General features: G+C 58.3%; 1 protein-coding gene across 3 annotated transcripts; it reads right to left on the bottom strand.

Moving 5' to 3' along the window:
• Window positions 1-1,412: 1,412 nt before the first annotated feature.
• On the bottom strand, window positions 1,413-18,126 carry PROM2 (prominin 2). 3 transcript variants are annotated; one of them, XM_069580605.1, is made up of 24 exons: window positions 17,737-18,126; window positions 17,008-17,057; window positions 16,020-16,222; window positions 15,802-15,922; window positions 15,472-15,535; window positions 15,191-15,280; window positions 14,727-14,926; window positions 14,021-14,095; window positions 13,171-13,234; window positions 12,768-12,927; window positions 12,314-12,466; window positions 11,020-11,143; window positions 10,379-10,470; window positions 10,182-10,266; window positions 7,294-7,440; window positions 6,704-6,775; window positions 5,687-5,779; window positions 5,499-5,552; window positions 5,124-5,204; window positions 4,831-4,899; window positions 4,088-4,177; window positions 3,776-3,882; window positions 3,367-3,437; window positions 1,413-3,185 (listed from the first exon to the last, which is right to left on the bottom strand). In XM_069580605.1, the coding sequence occupies exons 1-23, from the start codon at window positions 17,978-17,980 to the stop codon at window positions 3,374-3,376; spliced, it is 2,502 nt and encodes an 833-aa protein (XP_069436706.1). In that variant the 5' UTR covers window positions 17,981-18,126; the 3' UTR covers window positions 1,413-3,185; window positions 3,367-3,373. The 3 variants fall into 3 exon arrangements, with proteins under 3 accessions (XP_069436706.1, XP_069436707.1, XP_069436708.1); XM_069580606.1 differs by having other exon boundaries at window positions 3,363-3,437; window positions 17,737-18,122; XM_069580607.1 differs by lacking the exons at window positions 6,704-6,775; window positions 7,294-7,440 and having other exon boundaries at window positions 17,737-18,122.
• Between the last annotated feature and the right edge of the window lie 249 nt (window positions 18,127-18,375).

Genomic DNA, 18,375 nt, shown 5'->3' on the forward strand with positions numbered 1-18,375 from the left:
CATGCACCCGCAGGGAACGTGGGCTGGCAGCGTGCCCAGGAGGAAACCTCTGGGGCCACCAGGGTCAGGGCATCTGACTCCAAGTCCTGGCAGGACTTCAGCGTATGGGACCTTGACTCAGCCACAGGATTTCTCAAGAGCTTCACCTGCTCAACCGTGAAACAAGGATGACACTCTGCCCGCTTTGGGGAATGTCTTGAGAACAGATGAGACCACAAACCTCGAAGGGGCTTTGTTTCACACACAAAGGATGAGCATTTTAGGATCCCAGCAATTTAAAAACTGGGAAAATATGTAGTTTATTTCTCCCTGTGGCTATTTCTGTCAGCTGCTTAGCGCCACCCTCACCCAGGGTTATCAGAGCCTACAAGTGATGCTCCCTGAACTGAGCTCCTTTGGAGAGTCCAGTGCCCTAGGCCAAGGTTTCTAGATACTAAATTCAACGAATGGCAGCCTTTCCCAATTCACAGGGGAAAACCCAGCTTGTTTCTTAGGACTATTACTTCTGACCATGTTGGACTAGGTAACTTGGACTAAATTCCCAACTGAGGACAACTAAAAGCTGCTCAAAAAGTATTTTTTGAAAGTTTGATTCAGGAGTGTGTGCTCAGTTGCTTCAGGTGTATTCAACCCTTTGTGACCCCATGGACTGTAGCCCACCGGCTCCTCTGTCCATGGGAGTCTCCAGGCAAGAGTACTGGAGTGGGGTGCCATCTCCTCCTCCAGGGCGTCTTCCTGACCCAGGGATCGAAACCGAGTCTCCTGTCTCCTGTATTGGCAGATGGGTTACCACTATCACCACCTGGGAAGCTCTTGATTCAGGGGTATCAGGGAGCAAACAAGGCAGTAAAAAGTCACAGGGCCAAGATCTGGAAAAAGAAAGAAACCCAGAGACATCTGGGGCTACTTTCTCCCTAAAGGATCTGGTGATACAGCAAAGATGCTGAGCAGAGCTGTTGACAGCCTCTGGGTCTAAGGAGGTCAAAACTAGGGCCACCAAGGGCAGGGAGGGTGCCTGAAAAACCCTTCGTGCTTTAGGTTGGGACCCCAGATGGTTTCGTCCCCAAAGTATGAATGACCTGGAAACAGAAAAGTGCTCCAAGGCACTGCAAATCCTCTCAGTCCCTGAAAGTCAATTAAAACAACTTGGTTTGCAGGATCGCAAGCCATCTGCCCAATGTACACATAATCCTCATGAAGCAAGTTAACCTCATTCTGCCTCAAATTCGTTCTATAGACTTACAGCTAAAATATGTGGCACTTCATTCTTTCCAAGTAGGCAAGGAGACAATACCAACAAAAACCGAGAGAAACAACCAACAACAGAAATAGGCTCACAGAGGCTTCTTATTAGGGAGTTACTGAACTTAAACTATACCTAGTTTGGTCACATATATAAAAGACAGGCAATATTGATAGAGAACTAGAAATTATTTTTTAATCATTTTCTGTTTTTATCCCAACAATTTAATTCTTAAAATGCAAGGGGCTACAGTTCCCTATGCAGGAAACAGATGAAAAGCAAGCCAAGACTGTTCTGGGAAAAGCCAAAAAGAGGCGACTGTGCCACGTTTAAGGATGCTGGTCTGTGTGTGTTGGCAGTAATGAAAGTTGGGACACCATCCCAATTTCTAGTAGCAAATTTGTTGCTGGTTTGTAAGATGCAATTAAAAATAGACACCCCCTGAAAACTCAGCAGATTCTTATCTTAAAGGCCTTTGCGCCTTTGAACAGGAACCTGCCTCCCTCTTCGCTTGTATCTGCCCAGACCCAGCTCTGCCCCTGGCCCACTGTAGTCATGGCAAAAAAAAAAAAAAAGAGAGAGAAATAGCAGCATTTGAGTATTTGTTTTGTGACAGTCCCCTGCCAAGGGGTTTCCACACATTGTTACATTATTTACAACCCTATGAGATGGCTATGACTCTTTTCCCATTTTACAGGTGGAAAAACTGAGGTCTGGAGGACCTATGGATCATGTTCAAGGTACCCTGGTCACCATACACTAGAGCCCAGAGTGAAGCCAGGTCTGACTGCTCCCAGAGTGGGTCCCACCCCACCTGCTCATCATTGGGGTGACCCCTGGATGCCTGTGGCCAGAGGAGGCCTTGAAGTTCCCTCTCCACACTCATTGAACACCAACCACATCCAGAGCCCCAGCCTGGGAGAGCTGAAAGACCCAAAGCTAAGGCTTAGCCAGTGAAAACACCTTAATGGATCCGAGGTCCTGTCCACTTCCTGTTCTCTCTTCCTCTTCCCCACTTCTGGAACCCAGGATCCGACACAAAGATGGAGATGGGATGACACCAGACCACATGCATGGGACTGAAGGAGTAAGGGCCATCGTGCAAAATCCCCTTGTGGCCACCAAATCTCTCCTGGAAAAGCTGGGTAGCTGTCGGAGAGGCTACTTTCTGGGGTGCCGCAGGTGAGCCCCACTGCAGCCCACAGCCTACGTCCCTTCTTAGGAAGCCAGTGCTCAGAGAAGGGCAGAGGGGCAGCAGCGTAATTCCCAGCCCAAGGTGCAGGCGGGGGCTCAGTCTTCACATGGGCCTCCTGCACTCCCGGGGCCAGTAATCTGGGCCGGGGTCTGTGGAGGGGTGGTCCCAGTGCCTAGGAGTGGAGGGCTCGGGGCCACGAGGCTGAGCCTGCAGCTGGCTCAGGCTTGCTTGATGGCTTTACCTGATCAGTGTGGCTGGACAGGAGGGGTCTCGGGGTCAGCAGATAGTGGCATAAGGTAAAGAGGGGACACAGGGGGAAAGGGCTTCCCGGGGGAGGAAGTGAGGGCCGGGGAGGGAGCAGAGCCAAGAGGGCAAGTGGGGGCCAGTGGAGAGGAGGGAGTGAGCAAGGGGCTTGGAGAGGCGCAGAGAGGGGGTTCCTCTAGGGGGACAACAGGCTCTTCCTGGTGCTGATATACTGCAAGGAGGAGAAGGGAGACACCTGGGGGATCCTGTTGGCTCTGAAGTTCAAAAGAAGCTAAGTGTGTTTTTAAGAATGAAGGGGTCATGAGCAGAAAGTGGGGTGCAAAGGGATTAGCAAGAGGGTGTCTGGTAACCAGAGACAGGGGACAGTCCAGGCCTGGATGCCAGCCTGGGCTCTGGCAGCAAAAGTGACGGAAGTCCTCTGGTCCCAGCCAAGTCAGTGGGGAGGCAGGCAGCCCCGTGTATCACCCTGCGGCCATATCCGTGCTGTGGAACCAAATGGGGGAGGGCGAGGAGGTGGGAGGGGAAGAGCCAAGCTCAGGCCTGTCCACCCTGGCCACATCCCAGAACCTTCCTCCTGGGCCCTGGGGACCCCAGATCCCAACCCTTCCCTTCCCGCCCCCATCCACGGCACCAAGGAATTACGGGCTTGGGAAAACTCACTCACTGGGGTCCTAGAGCTTCAGGGAGGTGACCCGGGGGATGTGGAAGAGCTGCGTCTCCTCGGAGCTGGTGGAGCTGCAGCATTGTCGCAGGGGATGAGTCTGCGAGCCCCAGGCTCAGACCCTCAGCCCCGACACAGGAACAAGCCCAGAGCCCAGAAGAACAGGGCTCCCCAAAGCTATGAACAGCGAGTGTGTTGCAGCAAGAAGGCTTCGGGGCAGACACCTGGAAGAACTTTCTGGCCCCGGAGCACCTCAGAGTGTGTGGCTCTTCGGGGTTAGGCATAGGCTTCCCTGGCCTGGAGGGGTGTGTGTCTCAAGAAGTGGGGGTGGGCAGCAGGGGCCGGGCCCAGCAGCTGGAAGGGCTCCTTCCTCAGCCCCTGCCCCCACCCCGAGTCCTAGCAGTGACCTCACCTGAGGCGTTTCCGGATGGGACGGAAGTACTTGGAGGTCTTGATAGCAAAGACGATGCTGGGGATCAGGAAAAAGGTGCACCACCCCAGGCAGAACCAGAAGGCGTTCTGGGACAGAGGATGTGGGGTCAGCACGCTGTGCTGGGAGCGGTGCCCTCCCATGCAGCTCGACACCCCCAGCCCTCCACGGACTCAACAAGGGGCACGGGGACGCGACCTCAGGCCCGAGGAAGGACCGGGGTGTGGGCTCACGCTGCCCCCTCCGGCGGCCTCCCCATCCACGAGCCCTGGTGAGCTGGGGCAGGGCGCTCACCCAGGGGTCAGCCACCATGTCACACAGGATCACACGGCCACTGTCCAGGGCTGCGGAGAGGGGCTGGCAGGTGGCAATGCGCTGAGTCACCTGTGGTGCCAACATGAGGAAGCTACATGCCGGCACTCCCAGACCCACGGGCGTTCTGAGAGGCGACAGGGACGCAGGCGGGCGTGGGAACGCAGAGCAGCGAGGGCCTGCTGACGTCGGCCCGTCGCTCACCCCCGCGCTCGCCACCCCATGAGCAGCCTGTGCTAAGCCCCTGCGGTGTGCCCAGAGATGTCCTCCAAGGCACTCGCGCTGGGAGACGACACGTGTGCACACACACAGTGCACTGACACGCTCACACCCACACGCGCATGCAAACAGCTCAGGGCTAAGCAGGACCCCCTCAGCCCGGAGCGAGCGGCAGACCGCCTGCAGAAGCTGTGATCAGTAAGGGCCCACAGGAGGAGGGGGGCTCTGACACGCTGGCCTCAGACAGGCTGGCGCGGGACCAGCGCGAGCAGGGGCAGGGGCTGAGGGACAGCGCGGCCTAGAAAGCAACGCTGGCCAGTCCCAGCCCGGCCATGCTCAGGCCTCAGAGAAGGGCTGTGGCAGAGCTTGGGGGTGGGCAGAACTCAGCATCCAGATGCCAGGTTTGGGAGTCTAGGCCCAGGGCACCTCCAGGGGCTCTAGCGGGCAGAGGAAGGGAAATAGCTGGGAGCTTGCCTGAGGCCAGGAGGGTCTGAGCCTCCACTCACCTCCTCTCTCACCCAGGCCATGTACTGGGAGAAGTAGCCCATCTCCCGCTTCAGGAAACACTCACTTTCCTGCAAGGATGAGAGGAGTCCTGGGCTGGTAAGAGTCCCAGGGCCAGCAGCCTTGTCCCCCATGCCTGGCACCATCAGGACAGGCTGAGCTGTCTTTCCTGTGAGCCCCTGGTGAGGGAGCAGGGGTGGAGAATCCTAGGGTGTGAGGCCCCTGTGCCTTAACTGCTCAACTCACCTCCAACTCTGAGACTGCCCCCTGTCCCTGCCCCACGCCCCCCACTCACATTCCTCAGGATATGGGTGGCCCAGGTTGGCAGCTCTCCTTTCAGGTGAGTGACTCTGTCCAGGACACCTGAGATCTCTGACTGTGGGGGAGGAGAGAGGATCCATCAGGGAATGGCCACCCATTCACTTGTCCATCTGTTAACTCAACATACGACACCCAACACACTCAACTTGGGATGGGGGATGTTAGGCCCCAAGGACACAGAGGCCATATATGGCGGTCCCCAGGGGTCTGCCCACCCAGCCTCACGTTTTTCCACCACACCCTCCACCTCCACTGGGACAGATCAGAGCAGGCAAGGTTTCGAGTCAGCTGAAAGTCACGTCCTTCCTCCCTCTACTGCCCACCCTCTCCAGCCCTCCCTAGCAGCCACCTGGAGATGTGGGGCAGAGGATGCCAGTGCCTGGACACTGCGGTTGAGTTTAGCCTGTGAGAGAGATCAGGGCTGGTTAGGGGAAGGGCTGGGTAGGAGGGAGGGTTCACAGCATCCCCCCTCCTCTTCCACCCCCTCTCCCTGCATCTCCTCTCCAGGTCCCCAGCTCCCTGAGCGTCCAGACGTACCACAAGGTTCTGCTGTGGGAGGATCTTCTCCTGATGGAGGTCTTGGAGCCCTCGGGCCTCTTCCTGCAGCTTCTGCCCCAGCGTAGCATTGCCCTGAGGGGGGACAGGTCAGAATGGCACTCTGCCCAGGCCAAGACAGCCTCTGCCAACAGACCCTTCACCAAACTGCTCAACAAGACACACTGCAGAGCGTGGAAAGTGCTGGAATCAGAGGTTGGGCTCAGAGGCAGGAAACTGAGGCCTCCTGAAGCTCATGGACCACATCTGGGTTTGGGGGCCTACCTGAGCCCAAGTTCCAAGTTCAGCCCTCACTTGCTCTGCCCACCATGGGGGAACTAGGGAGGGCTGTCTGTGAGATGTCTCGAAGAGAACTTCTTAAACTCTCAATATTTATAAAGACAAAGTCTTCTTTTTTCCAGTAGATTTTAAGCTTCGAGAGGCAATTGTGATGACAGCTGATCCCACCGTCCTCACAGCATCTGATCCTGTGGATGCTAGAAGCCGTGTGTACCTAGTAATGCCTGCCCAGCTGTGTGACGTCAGACCACATCTGACAGCATCTGATCTGAGGTGGGGGACAATCTACTTTAGAGATGAAGGCCCAGAGACGTAGAAAGATTTGCCCAAGGCCCCACAGCAGTTGGTGGTAGAGTTTGAGTCAGAACTGACCCTACAAAACTGACCCTTCATCCCAGTGAAGGGCCCTTGGTGGTGGGGGCCCTCAATCCTCCGCCTTTGCCCTCATCCCATCCCCAATTCATAAGAGACATGGGTTCAATCCCTGGGTTGGGAAGATCCCCTGGAGGATGACATGGCAACCCACAGTATTCTTGCCTGGAAAATTCCATGGACAGAGGAGCCTGGCAGGCTACAGTCCATGGGGTCACAAAGAGTCGGACACGACTAAAGCAGCTTCACACACACACACACACCTCCCCAAGTCAGGCACTCTTGCCCATCCCCTCTCCCTGGCTCCTGTCTCCAGCCTGCCCAACAGGGTCGCTGCTCCCTTCTCACTTGGGTCTGGGACAGTCCCTCCAGCTCCTGGACCAGCTTCTCCACGTCACTATTCACCACTGGCTTCTGGATCTAGAGATAGACAGGAGGGGATGAACCCCGGCTCCCCCAACCCTAGAATTCCCAGTATTTTCGAGAGTACCCACACCAGCTAAGTCTACTATAACAACACATCGCTCACAGTGGGTTTGACCTGAAATTGTGAAATATATGAGACATTTTCCATTAGGAAAGGAAAAAAAAAACCACGAGGCACCCTCTGGTGTAACCCAATGGAGAGGCAACGTCCCCCCCAGTTTTTGTTAACGGCAGAGTGTTCAGGACCATGGACAGTGACACCTGCGGTTGGGTGGGGCGTATTCACTCCCCCTCAGCCTGGGATGGGGCCGGGGGGTGGGGAGTGGGGTGTGGGTGGTGGCACTCTGGGGCACAGGGTCTGGGGACATCCCCAACAGAAGAGGCCCTAGAGACATGTAGGGAAGTCAAGAGAGTATGAAGACCCCAGATGAGGTGAGACAGTAACCCACCCCCACCTCCTCTGTAGGCCCCTCTGATCTACCAAGGTCTGGCCTGAGGTGCCCACTGCTGACCTCAGCAAGGAAGCCAGGGTAGTGAATGCTCTCGAGCCTACTGCTCTGCAGAGCCTCCAGATCCCGACGGGCAGCTGGGCTCAGCAGGTCCAGATTCTTCACGTCCACTTTGAGCTTCTGCAACTCCTGCTGCAGCTTGACGGTGTACTGGGAGGGAGGGGGCAGGCTGGGGCCATGCTCAGTGGCTGAGCCAGGACCCCAAAGCTGCTATCCTAGGTGAGGAACCCCTCCAGGCCCTCCTTCTGAATACCGAGGACACTACCAGCCCCAGACAGGCTCCAAGCAGGCCTCTCCTCCCCATGCTCCCCATCCCCAACTCTAACTCACCCTCACTAGGACTCAGCCTCCCCCAGCATCCGTCTGCCTACTGTATAGCAACACAGACCTTCCAAGGTCGCCCAGTAGAAACAGCTTTCTTGGCCCATCTTTATTATATCACCTTGTATTAAGGTCTTCGTAGCATGCTATTTACTTATTTAACATATAGTATATGATGTGCTTTGGGCTTCCCTGGTGACTCATATGGTAAGGAATCTGCCTGCAATGCAGGAGACCCAGGTTTAATCCCTGAATAGGGAAGATCCTCTGGAGAAGGGAATGGCTGCCCACTTCAGTATTCTTGCCTGAAGAATTCCATGGACAGAGGAGCCTGGCAGGCTATAGGGTTGCAAAGAGTTGGGCATGGCTGAGCAGCTAACGCACGCATGCTGTGTGCTTAATTATATCACCAAGTATGCTATTTACTCATGTGGCTGCTTGTCTATTAACATCAGCCCCACGAGAATGCTATCTTGTCTGCTCAACCCTGTACCAAACCAGCAGTGTCTAGAGCAGAGGTTCACATGTGATGGGTGCAGTGCAAGTTTGTTGAATGGGTAAAAATAAATGAATGAATGAATGGACACAACCAACATTTCTAAGATTTGTTGTTGCTCAGCTGCTCAGTGGTGCCTGACTCTTTGCGACTCAGTGCCCACGGACTGCAGCACACCAGGCTTCCCTGACCTTCACTATCTCCTGGAAGTTGCTCAAACCCATGTCCATTGAGTCAGTGATGCCATCCAACCATCTCATCCTCTGTCTCCCCGTTCTTTTCTTGCCCTCAATCCTTCCCAGCATCAGGGCCTTTTGCAATGAGTTGGCTCTTCACATCAGGTGGCCAAATTATTTCTAAGAGCAGTTTAAAAAGGAATTCGACATTTTCCAACCATTGCTGGGAGAGATTTAAAGGGCATGAAATTCAGCCCCAAGTTTCACAGATGAGAAGCTGAAGCCAGGAGGGGCATCAGAGGATGCAGCTCAGCCTACCTCTCCCCATCTACCCCCCGCCCCCAGTGCCTTCCTCAGCGGGGCAAAGGCCCATCCTCTCAGAGGCCAGAACCTTAGAGAAGGTTTTAGGCATCAGTAACAGACAGGTACACGTGTCTCCAGATGGGCAGAGGCCTCCTGGGGCCTGGGAAGGCACACCTTGCTTATTTATCTCTGCATCATCAACTCACTATTGCCTCCTTTGAGGACAAGTTCGCCTAAGGTCTTATTTGGAATGTTGCCAGATGGCCCCCCGAGGGCTGCTCGATCCCTCTGGACCTGAAGCTCTTCTGTGACTTGGACCCCTTCCCTGGACCGGGGCTGAGAGCGCCCCCTCCTTCCAGTCAGCGGAGCACAGGACCTCGTCTCAGTGCCCAGGCCCCTCACAGAAGCCCTCCCTGGCCAGCTTTCACCTTGTGGCCTCCCACCAGGACAGAGTCTGCTCAGTGGATCTCCCATCTGATTAGAGATGCTGAAGGAGGAGGTGGCTGCCGTGTTAGGGAAACTGCCCAGGTTATACAGTTTAAGACACAGAGTTGGGACGGAAAGTCTGGACCCCTTGGCTATGCTATGCTGTGGGCTAGGAATGGATGGTGAATTCAAAAGGAGTTGGAAGTGGACGTCCCTGCCGTCCAGTGGTTAAGACTCTGCACTCCCCATGTAAGGGGCACAGGTTTGATCCCTGGTTGAGGAACTAAGATCCCACATGTCCCATAGCATAGCCTAAAAATAAATGCATAAAAATAAAGCAACAACAACGAAAATGCCATGAAAAAAATAAAAGTGGCAGAAAATGCAAGTAGATACTTAAATAAATATTTTTCAGAAAGGAGTTGGAAGGATTCTGAAGAGAGTGCAGAATCAGGAGTTAGTGTCTTAGGAGGAGCAGAAGGAGGACAGGAGGGGTATTTCTACAGCCTCTGTGGACCCTTGGGAGAGCCACATTCACAAAGCACGTCTCCTCTCAGGAAGCAGACTTTCCTTCTCTTTGTTCTAGAACTGTCTCTTGCCAGTGTTAATAAGTTTCTCCAGTTCTACACACCAAGTTCTGGCAAAGTCCAATGGTTAGGGAGCAGGCTGGTGGGGGTCAAATCCTGACATCACCTACGGGCTGTGTGCGCTCAGGAGGGGGCTGCGGGGAGCCCTGCTCTAGTGGTACCCAATTCATCACCATCATTTTCACCGCCACTCCCCTCCCCAACCTCCCCACTCCCAACTGGAGCATCCCAACCAATGGCTGTCCTGGGTCAGGACACACACCTGAGTCCTCTCCCTCACTGTCGCCACCCTGTCTGGTCTCAACCTCAGGTGCGTTCCGTTTTCCTGGGAGCACAGCACTCTGAGCTGATCACAGCCTCCAGGCACTCATGCACCCACCCACACACTCTGGAACCTTCCCTGGTCTCTAGCCCTGGGCCATGCCCTGAGCTTGCACCTGGCTCTTCTGCTCCGGAGGCACCTCCATCGCTCTTGCATACTTCTCAGTTTGAAGGAGAAGTTTCCTCCATAAAGGCAAGACCAAAAGAGGGGGGACCTGCAGGATGGGGGGGTCCCCACTGTGTTCCAGAAGGTTCTCTCACCTGGCTGATATCCAGGTGCTTCTCCAGGTCGTAGGAGTCATTGAGCTGCAGGACGGTCCAGAGCACGGCCCCTTGCTTGCACTGCCTGGGGATGGACATGGGAGGTGAGAGCAGGGAGGGCAGGTGTGTCATCCCAACGGGCCACCCACCTTAGTGCCTCCTCACACCCCATCCCCCAGGCCAGGCTGCCCACTCACTCATAGGCCAGGAGGATGCTGAGGTTCTTCTTCAGGCCAAGAAGTTGGGACAAGTTCACGGATGGTGGCAAGTTCCCTGGAGTGTCTACAAACTGGGGATGGGGCAGGAGGGAACGGGCCTGGAGCAGGGAGTAGGGGATAGGGCCGCCCCAGCTTCCCAGGGCCTGGTCCCCTGCTGCCCTGGCACAGCAGAGACCACACCTCTATGACTTCAGCCCACACCTGCCTCTACCTCCAGTCACTCTTGGGCCCTAAATCCTGGCAGGGACTCTCTCCAGGAATCTCTAGGTGGGTGGCCAGCCTGCTCTTCGGCAGAGGATCTGGGCCAGCATCTCAGCTCACTTGCTCAGTGCAATAGGGAACCAGGATCCCCAGTTCCCAGACTTAGTGTTAGGAAACAGAGGGGCTCATGTCTGGGTGCCATCCCTCGAGGTCCCTGCCTGGGGCCCGGGGACTCACTGGCTCTTTTCTCTGACTCCTTATTTACTGGTGAATTTCCATCTCTCTCCTTAGCCATCTCCGTCATTCTTCCTGTCCCTTTTGCCCTCTGGCCCCCTCTGGCTCCAAACTTCCTTCTGAACCTCCAGTTCTACCCACATCTCTCTCCATGTCCCTCTGGGCCCAGGGCTAGGTAAGCCCACCTCGTACAGCTCTCCGCTCTCCCAGCTCTGGCACACCAGCGTCTGCACGTTGCCGCCCACCAGGAAGGTGGAGAAGACGAGGAGGATGAGGGGCACAGCAAAGAGGAAGCTGAAGCCCACACCCCTGAGGAAGGTGGGGGGGACACGGTTGAGATGGGCTGAGCGGGGAGGATGCCCTGGACCATGCTCTCCATCCCCATTCTGCACCCTGGGGCCACCCTGGTCAGTGAGCCGGCCCCAGGGCAGAGCCCTCTGGGGAGAGGACCGCACAGGACGTGGCCTCCGGGGCAGGAGGAAGGACTCAGAACTGGCAACTGCCCCACCTCATCCCGCCCCATCCCCGCTCCATGCCCAGCTGGCAGCCTAGAGGAGAGGGCAGCCAGGGCTCCAGGATGAGGGGGACACATGTATACCTATGGCTGATTCATGTTGATGCATGGCAAAAACCATCACAATACTGCACTTATCCTCCAGTTAAAATAAATGAATTAATTTTTTAGAAAAAGAGCCAGGGCTGCTGGTCTCTGGGCCGAGGGCACTTGCAGGTGGCCAGCTCCAGGGCTCAGCCTCAACACGACTCCCTGGCATGGCCAGCCATGACTCACCCACGACTCACCAGCAGGGGCAGCCACCTATAGCCTCTAGGTAGGACCCGTACGACCATCCAGAGCTTCTTCACGAAGCCTGGGGAGTGAAACATGGGCTGGATCTCACTCACCCCTGGGCCAGGCCCCTTTGTGCAGTGCCCAGCCTGCGCAGCTGAACGTGGCAGCCCTGGCCTTAGACATGACCTAGTCCAGGGATGGCAAACAGAGTCTGCCTCTGGTGCCACCTGCTAGTGGCTGGACACAGGGTTAGGAAGGATTCTGAGCTCAGAGAGAAAGGTGCCCATTGACTATTGAAGCTAGTGAAGTTGCCATTTCCTTCCCCAGGGGATCTTCCTGATCCAGAGATCAAGCCCTCATCTCCTGCACTGGCAGGCAGACTCTTTACTGCTGGGCCACCGTTGTTCATCTGGGCTCAGAGAGAAAGGCATCCATCAGTCACTATAGTTGCCACCAGTGGGGAAGGGGAAGTGCTTCTTCTTTGCCATTCCTGCTCTAGGCCAGCCCTTTTATACAAAGGACACTGAGGCCCAGTTGGGTTATAATTCACCCAGGGCCATGCAGCAAGCTGGCCCAGAGCTCAGTCTCTTGATCCCTAGGACCGGCTCCTGTAGTCACACCAGGAGCATGAGAAGAATGTGCCAGCCCGGAAGGCAGAGACCCTTCCCCTCTTCCCCAGCCCTTCTTACACCATGAGGAAGCGGGCTCCGGCTTCACCCTTGGCTTCCAAGTGGCTGGGGTCCTCTCTGGCAGATAGCCCCCAGATGCCCAGGTTGAGGCCCACCAGGTTACAGACCACCACAAGCAGGACCACAGAGCTCAGCACGCAACCTGCAATCCACCTGCCAAGGAGGAGGTGGGCGTCAGGGAAACCAGCAGGGGCTGCCTGAGGACCTACTGGCTGGGGGAGGTGCCTAGCCCCGAGGCTGGGGCTTTAGAAGTGTGACTTGCTACAGGGTCCTCAGGCTCAGATCCCCACAGCGCACAGCTAAGTCGGGGGCGTGGAGGCCCAGTGAGTAAGGGGTCTTGGCTTAAATGGAGGCAGGGACTTAGTACAAGGAGGGCTGACTAGGGCTGGAAACTGGGCCCAGGGTGGCTGAGAGGCTGAACCGCCCACCCCCGCCTCCGCAGGTTTCCAGACACCTGTATCTCTCGTATCTCTGCACTTCCTCCAGGAAGGGGCGGCTGCGCTCTTCGACCTCCTCCAGCGCCTGGCTCCAGCGAGAAGCTGCCTCCCAGACTGGGAACGCTTCTCCCATTGTGTTTAGCTCTCTGGGCTGCTCAGCCACCACCTTCTTCAGCTCTGCCCAAAGCAGCAGGGGCTTAAGGGATGGGGAAGACCCCCCAGGGGCCCAGGAAGGAGGGGTAGACAAGAGGAATATCTGGGATGCATAGAGATGGTCTAGCGGGCCTGCCCACCCCAGAGGGCAGCCTTCAGCCTCCCCCCCACCCCCACTGCCTTGCCCCTTTCTCAACAAGCTTCTTTGGTAGGGGTGTGGTGGGGGGCATTCTGGACAGCCGGCCTGGCCCCTGGGCAGGCCCTCACCTCTGACCATGTCAGCCGTCTGCAAGGCAGCCAGGATCGGGAGGGCGTTGAAGGTGGTGTTCTCCTGCCGGAACCAAACGAGGCTGTGCCTCCTGCTTTCCACCTGGGGGCCCAGCTTGAGGGACCTTGTTTCACCAGGTCCGGAGGGAGAGCATCCCTCGTGGTGCTCCCAGCCCAGGAAATCAGGGAAATGCATGGCCTTTTGCTCTCTTGGTCCCTCTCCCTTCCCTCGGCCCAGGCTGACTCAACTTCCCCAAACATGGCTCCTTTCTGTCTCCACCTTCCTGCCCGGACTATCGCGGTAGACTCCCAGCCAGTGTCTCATCTCTCCCAGCCATTCTGCACAGCACCCTCTGTTTCCCTAAAGTCCAGCTCTGGGCTATTCTTCCAGCCTCCGGTTCCACTTCCTTCCTCCTGGAATAGTTTGCTCTAGTCACCCAGCACAACTGATTCACCAGTTCCCCAACCCTGGCATTTTCCAGGCCCTGGGTCACAGGTGCTGACTCACGCTGCACCCTCCCCCCACACCCCGTCTCCACCCAGGAGAGCCTGCCTGTTTTCTGGAGCTCAGGGTGTGAGCTTGCTCCCTAGCCATCCCCAGCCCACACCTCATGGGGATCCTGGCCCTTCCTTCTGAACTCCAGGCCTACCTCCCCAGCCAGACCGTGCACGCAAGGACCAGCATTGTGAGCCTCCAGTCCAGAGTACCGCATGGTAGGTGAGGCCCTGACCAGACCCAAGCCTGAGGTTCAACTGGGCTCCCACCCCAAAAGGGAAGAACTGAGGTCCCTCACTTTTGAGTTCCCAGGCAAGTGGTAGAAAAGTCAGGGAGACCAGGGCGGGCACTCACCTCCCAGACCATGCTGTAGAAGTTGGCTTCTGGGACGCCTTCCAGCCGATGTAGGACGTGGTCCACGGAGGGCACCTGAAACGGTTTTTTGAGAGGGGGTTGTTATGACAAAGTCCACGAAGAAGCCTGGGAGGGGTCTCTGGGGAAGGATGGGGGCAGAGGCCTCTGAATACTCTGTCCTCGTATATACGATGGGGACCCCAGCCCCGACAGCCCTGGGTGATCGCGAGAACTCAAGAAGCTAAACCGGGACTTCCCTGGTGGTCCAGTGGTTAGGAATCCACCTGCCAATGCAGGGGACGTGGGTTCGATCCCTGATCTGGGAGGATCCCGCATGCTGTGGGGCAACTAAGCCCGTGCGTGCTCCACGACAAGAGAAGCCACTGTAGTGAGAAGCCTGTGCCCCACAGCTGGAGAGCAGCCCCCACTCGCCGCAACTAGAGAAAAGCCAGAGCGGCCACGGAGACCCAGCACGGCCACTAACAAAACAGCAAGCAAAAAGAAGCAGTCGAGTCACGTGAGGCTCACTGGCACAGGCATGGGACAGGATGGCGGTCGTTAAACCCAGGTGTGTGGAGAGAGGAGGGGCAGCTGGGGAAAGCGATTGGGTGTTCGCTTCAGAAGACACCTGGAACACAGGGTGCCTTTGCAGCCGCGGGCAGAGCAGCCCCCTGCGCCCCCAGAGGACTCAGACTTGGGCCGGCACCTGGCTGAAATCCGCTCCCAGCTCCAGGCTGTGGCCTTTGTCCAGGGCCCCTGCACAGCCCTGGCAGCGGGGCTCCTGTAGTAGTGCCAGGAGGCGCTGCCGGTGCCCATGGAGAGCCGGTGCCAGGGCCTCCTGCCCCACCTGCAGCTCCACAGAGGTGGCGTTCAGGCCTCGGAGGTGGTCCACGGAGACCTGCAGGGCTGAGAGACCCACATCCAGACTGAGGGGCCTCTGCTGCTACCAGCGTCCTCAGAGGCCTTGGGGGAAATCGACCCTTTTCCCCTCCCCCACCCCAAGGGGCCTGCTGGCCCTTGATCTCTGTAGTCCTAATGGAAGCGGCCCCAGGGCACATGAAGCCAGGAGCGGGCAGAGAGCGCAGAAAGGCAGGGGTGGGGCCCCCTGAGGTGGCAGAAGGAACCGTAGGGCTGGGCGAGGGTGGGGCCGGGCCCCCCGGAGACACTCACCCTGTCCCAGGCTGAGCACTGAGGCCAGCGCCTCATACACGGTGCTCTTGAGCTGGGAGTGGATCGCCGTCCCGATGCTGCTACCGATGTCTGGGGAGCACAGGGCAGTCTGCAGGGCGCCCCGGGCCTCCCCACCCTCCCTCCGCCTCCCCTTGGCCGTAGGGGTGCTCTGCAGTGGAGAGAGTGCCATGCTGCCCGTCTGGGCCCGATCCCCACCTCCTCAAGGACGTGGATAAGGGGATGAGAGGGCCCCCAAGGCAGAACCCAGCCCAAACCCTCACCATTAAGTTCCTCCAAGACTTGCTCCTGAGGAAGGGAAAACTGCTCTGCCACGGCCTGCAGCTCCTAGGCAAACACAGGGCCGGAGGTTGCAAACAGCCGGGCTCCCATGACCTCCCCGGCCCTTCCTCCTACCATCCCTGCACCTGGGCGTCTATCCTGAGAATAGCAAGTGTGGTTATGAACGCGACTCCCCAGCAGGGGGCAGTCAGGTGCACGCCAGAAGAGGCACTCTTTCTAACGTGCGGGCTAAGCAGGAATTTGCAGGCCCCACCCTGCTCTGCCCCGCCCACCTGGGGGCGTGTGGGGGTGAGGGGCTGCTCGATGCTCACCAGGGGGACCTCGGAAACCAGGCCCCGGAGGCTGAGCAGGGTCTCCGGCACAGCCTCGGCACTGGGGCCCATCTGCTCGTGCATGTGCTGGTTGGTGACAAAGGCAGTGACCACGCCGATCCTGCGGGGGCGGGGGAGAAGGAGGCGGCTGCTGGCTGGATGCCCATGGCCCCTCGGGCCTCAGCCCACGCCTCCCGCCTGACCTGGGCGCCGCTCACAGCAGCACGAGGGTGGTCAGCAGCAGGAACGTCACGAGGACAGCACGCTCGCAGGCCATCGTCCTGTGCTCCATCTTCACTCGACCCCCGCAGCGCCGGCGGCAGCGCAGACAGCAGAAGCAGAGCCCGGCGGCGGGCATGGCCAGCAGGTAGAGGCCGGCGATCACAGCGCACACCACGTAGCCGGCCTGGTACCGCACCACCTGGGCCAGCGGCGAGGCATGAGGGGCTGTGACGACCTCCCTCCCCAGCCCTCTGCCGCCGGACATCAGAAGCGGGTGGGGGGCAGGGGGCACCTTGCCCACATCTCCTATCTCCTTGTGAGGGGCACAGTGTCCTTATTGGTATTTGCGGCTAAGTCATGTCTGACTCTTCTGCGACCCCTGGACAGTAGCCTGGACGGTAGCCGCCAGGCTTCTCTGTCCATGGGATTTACCAGGGAAGAATACTGGTGTGGGTTTGCCATTTCCTTCTCCGGGGGATCTTCCCGATCAAGAATCGAGCCTGCCTCTCCTGCATTGGCTGGCAGGTCCTTTTCCGCGGAGCCAGCAGGGAAGCCCCATATTGTTATTTTCCATCTTACAAACAAGGGAACGGAAGTCCAGGGAGCTGGGGCCCACCTTCCAATGCAGGACTCATAAGAGACGCAGGTTCAATCCCTGGGTCCGGAAGATCCCCTGGAGGAGGGCGTGGCAACCCACTGGAGAAGGCCGTGGACGGAAGAGCCTGGTAGACTACAGTCCATAGGGTCGCAGAGTTGGACACAACTGAAGCAATTTAGCACACACACACACAACCCCACAACCACTTAAGGGCAGAACTGTGGTTTGAAATCAGGTCTGTGGACTGCTCACAGAAGAGAGGAAGCGATGCCTGAACCCCACGCTGGGGGTCACCCAGCCAGGTGGGCTCAGCTGAGGAGGCCTGTCTCCTCCTGCCCCAGATGCTCACACCTGAACACCCTCCCCCAAACCACCTCCACGCTCACCTCATCCACCTTCACAGAGGCCGGCTCATTCAGCAGGGTCTTTATCAGCTCTAGGGAAAGAGTCAAGCTGAGTCTGGGGGCAGCGGCCCTGCCTCTGTGTCCACCTCCACTGCCAGGCTAATCCCTCTCCGGAGGGGGTCCTCCCACCACACAGCACCCTCAGAGAAGGCAGTGTCACCACAGACCAGTGCCCACCTACCCTGGCCTCCGCAGGGATACTGGAGGCTATTTCTGAGGGCAGGCCTGGCCCAACCCTCTCTCTGGCCTCCTCCCCTCCCCCCCGGAGGAAAGCAGCAGGAAAGCTGGTTAAAAGCAGAGAAGAGGCCTGGTCTAGCAACCCTCCCCGCTGAGTTAAGGGACAGGCTGGGGGCGGGGATGGGGAGGTGGGGGGGCAAGTGTGGTCTGGCCGTCCCTCCTGGTCCTTGCAAGCCCCTTCGCAACACCAGTCCCAGGGAAGACCTCAGCCGGCTCTTTCAGAACTTTGAATGTATCTTCTCTACTCTAGGGCCGAGAAACGGAGGCTCAGAGAGGAACAGGGGCTTGCCCAAGGTCACTCAGGAAGGTGATGTTCTGGGAGCTTCTGGGGAGGAAGACGGGGGTGGGGAGAGCTGGGGACCCTGCCCTCCAAGCGGCTGCCGAGGGTGGGCGCGCCCCGCGGTGGACAGGCGATTAAGGTGAGGCTGGGGACCCAAACTCGTCCAGGCTCGTCTGGGGGAGGGGCGCACTCACCCGCGGGGAAGGGGTTGAGCTGCACCACGGAGAGGAAGCCGCGCACGGTGCCGTACAGTGAGTCCAGGGGTCCCGGGGCGCGGACGCGAGGGGGCAGCCAGCGGGCCTTGGCCGCCGGGGCGAAAACCAGGCGGTCCGCCGGGCCGAGGGCCCTGCAGCCCGCCGCGCCCGCCCCCGGGAGGGTCACGACTGCCCCCAGGCCCAGGCCCAGGAGGGCCGCCAGGAGGTCAGGCGAGCGCACCATGGGGTCGGCCGGTAGGCTGCGGGTGGGAGGACGGAGTTCAGGGAGCCGAGAGTGAGAGCGGCGCACGGGGCAGGCCGCGCATCCTTCACCCTTCTCCGTCCCGCCGCTCTCCAAACCTGCCCGACAGGTTTGGGCTACCTGGGCATCCGCCCGAGCGCGCGGCCGGGCCAGGGGTGGAGGCCTGGGCTGGGGGTGGGGTGGGGGTGGGGGCAGGGCCTGCTCCCGCCCCGCCCCGCAGCGGCCCCGGGTGGGAGCCTGGCTGCCCTCTGCCCTAGCCAGACGCTCTTGGGAGGGCTTAGCCTCCGAGCTGAGTGGGGGCGCGCAGGGCAGTGCCTCAGGATTATGGAGGATTGCCCAATTTCAGTGCCCAGACTCAGAAGCCAAATTTGGAGCCT

Source organism: Ovis canadensis, chromosome 3, assembly GCF_042477335.2.
Source record: "Ovis canadensis isolate MfBH-ARS-UI-01 breed Bighorn chromosome 3, ARS-UI_OviCan_v2, whole genome shotgun sequence".
In the NCBI taxonomy this organism is placed as follows: Eukaryota; Metazoa; Chordata; class Mammalia; order Artiodactyla; family Bovidae; genus Ovis; species Ovis canadensis.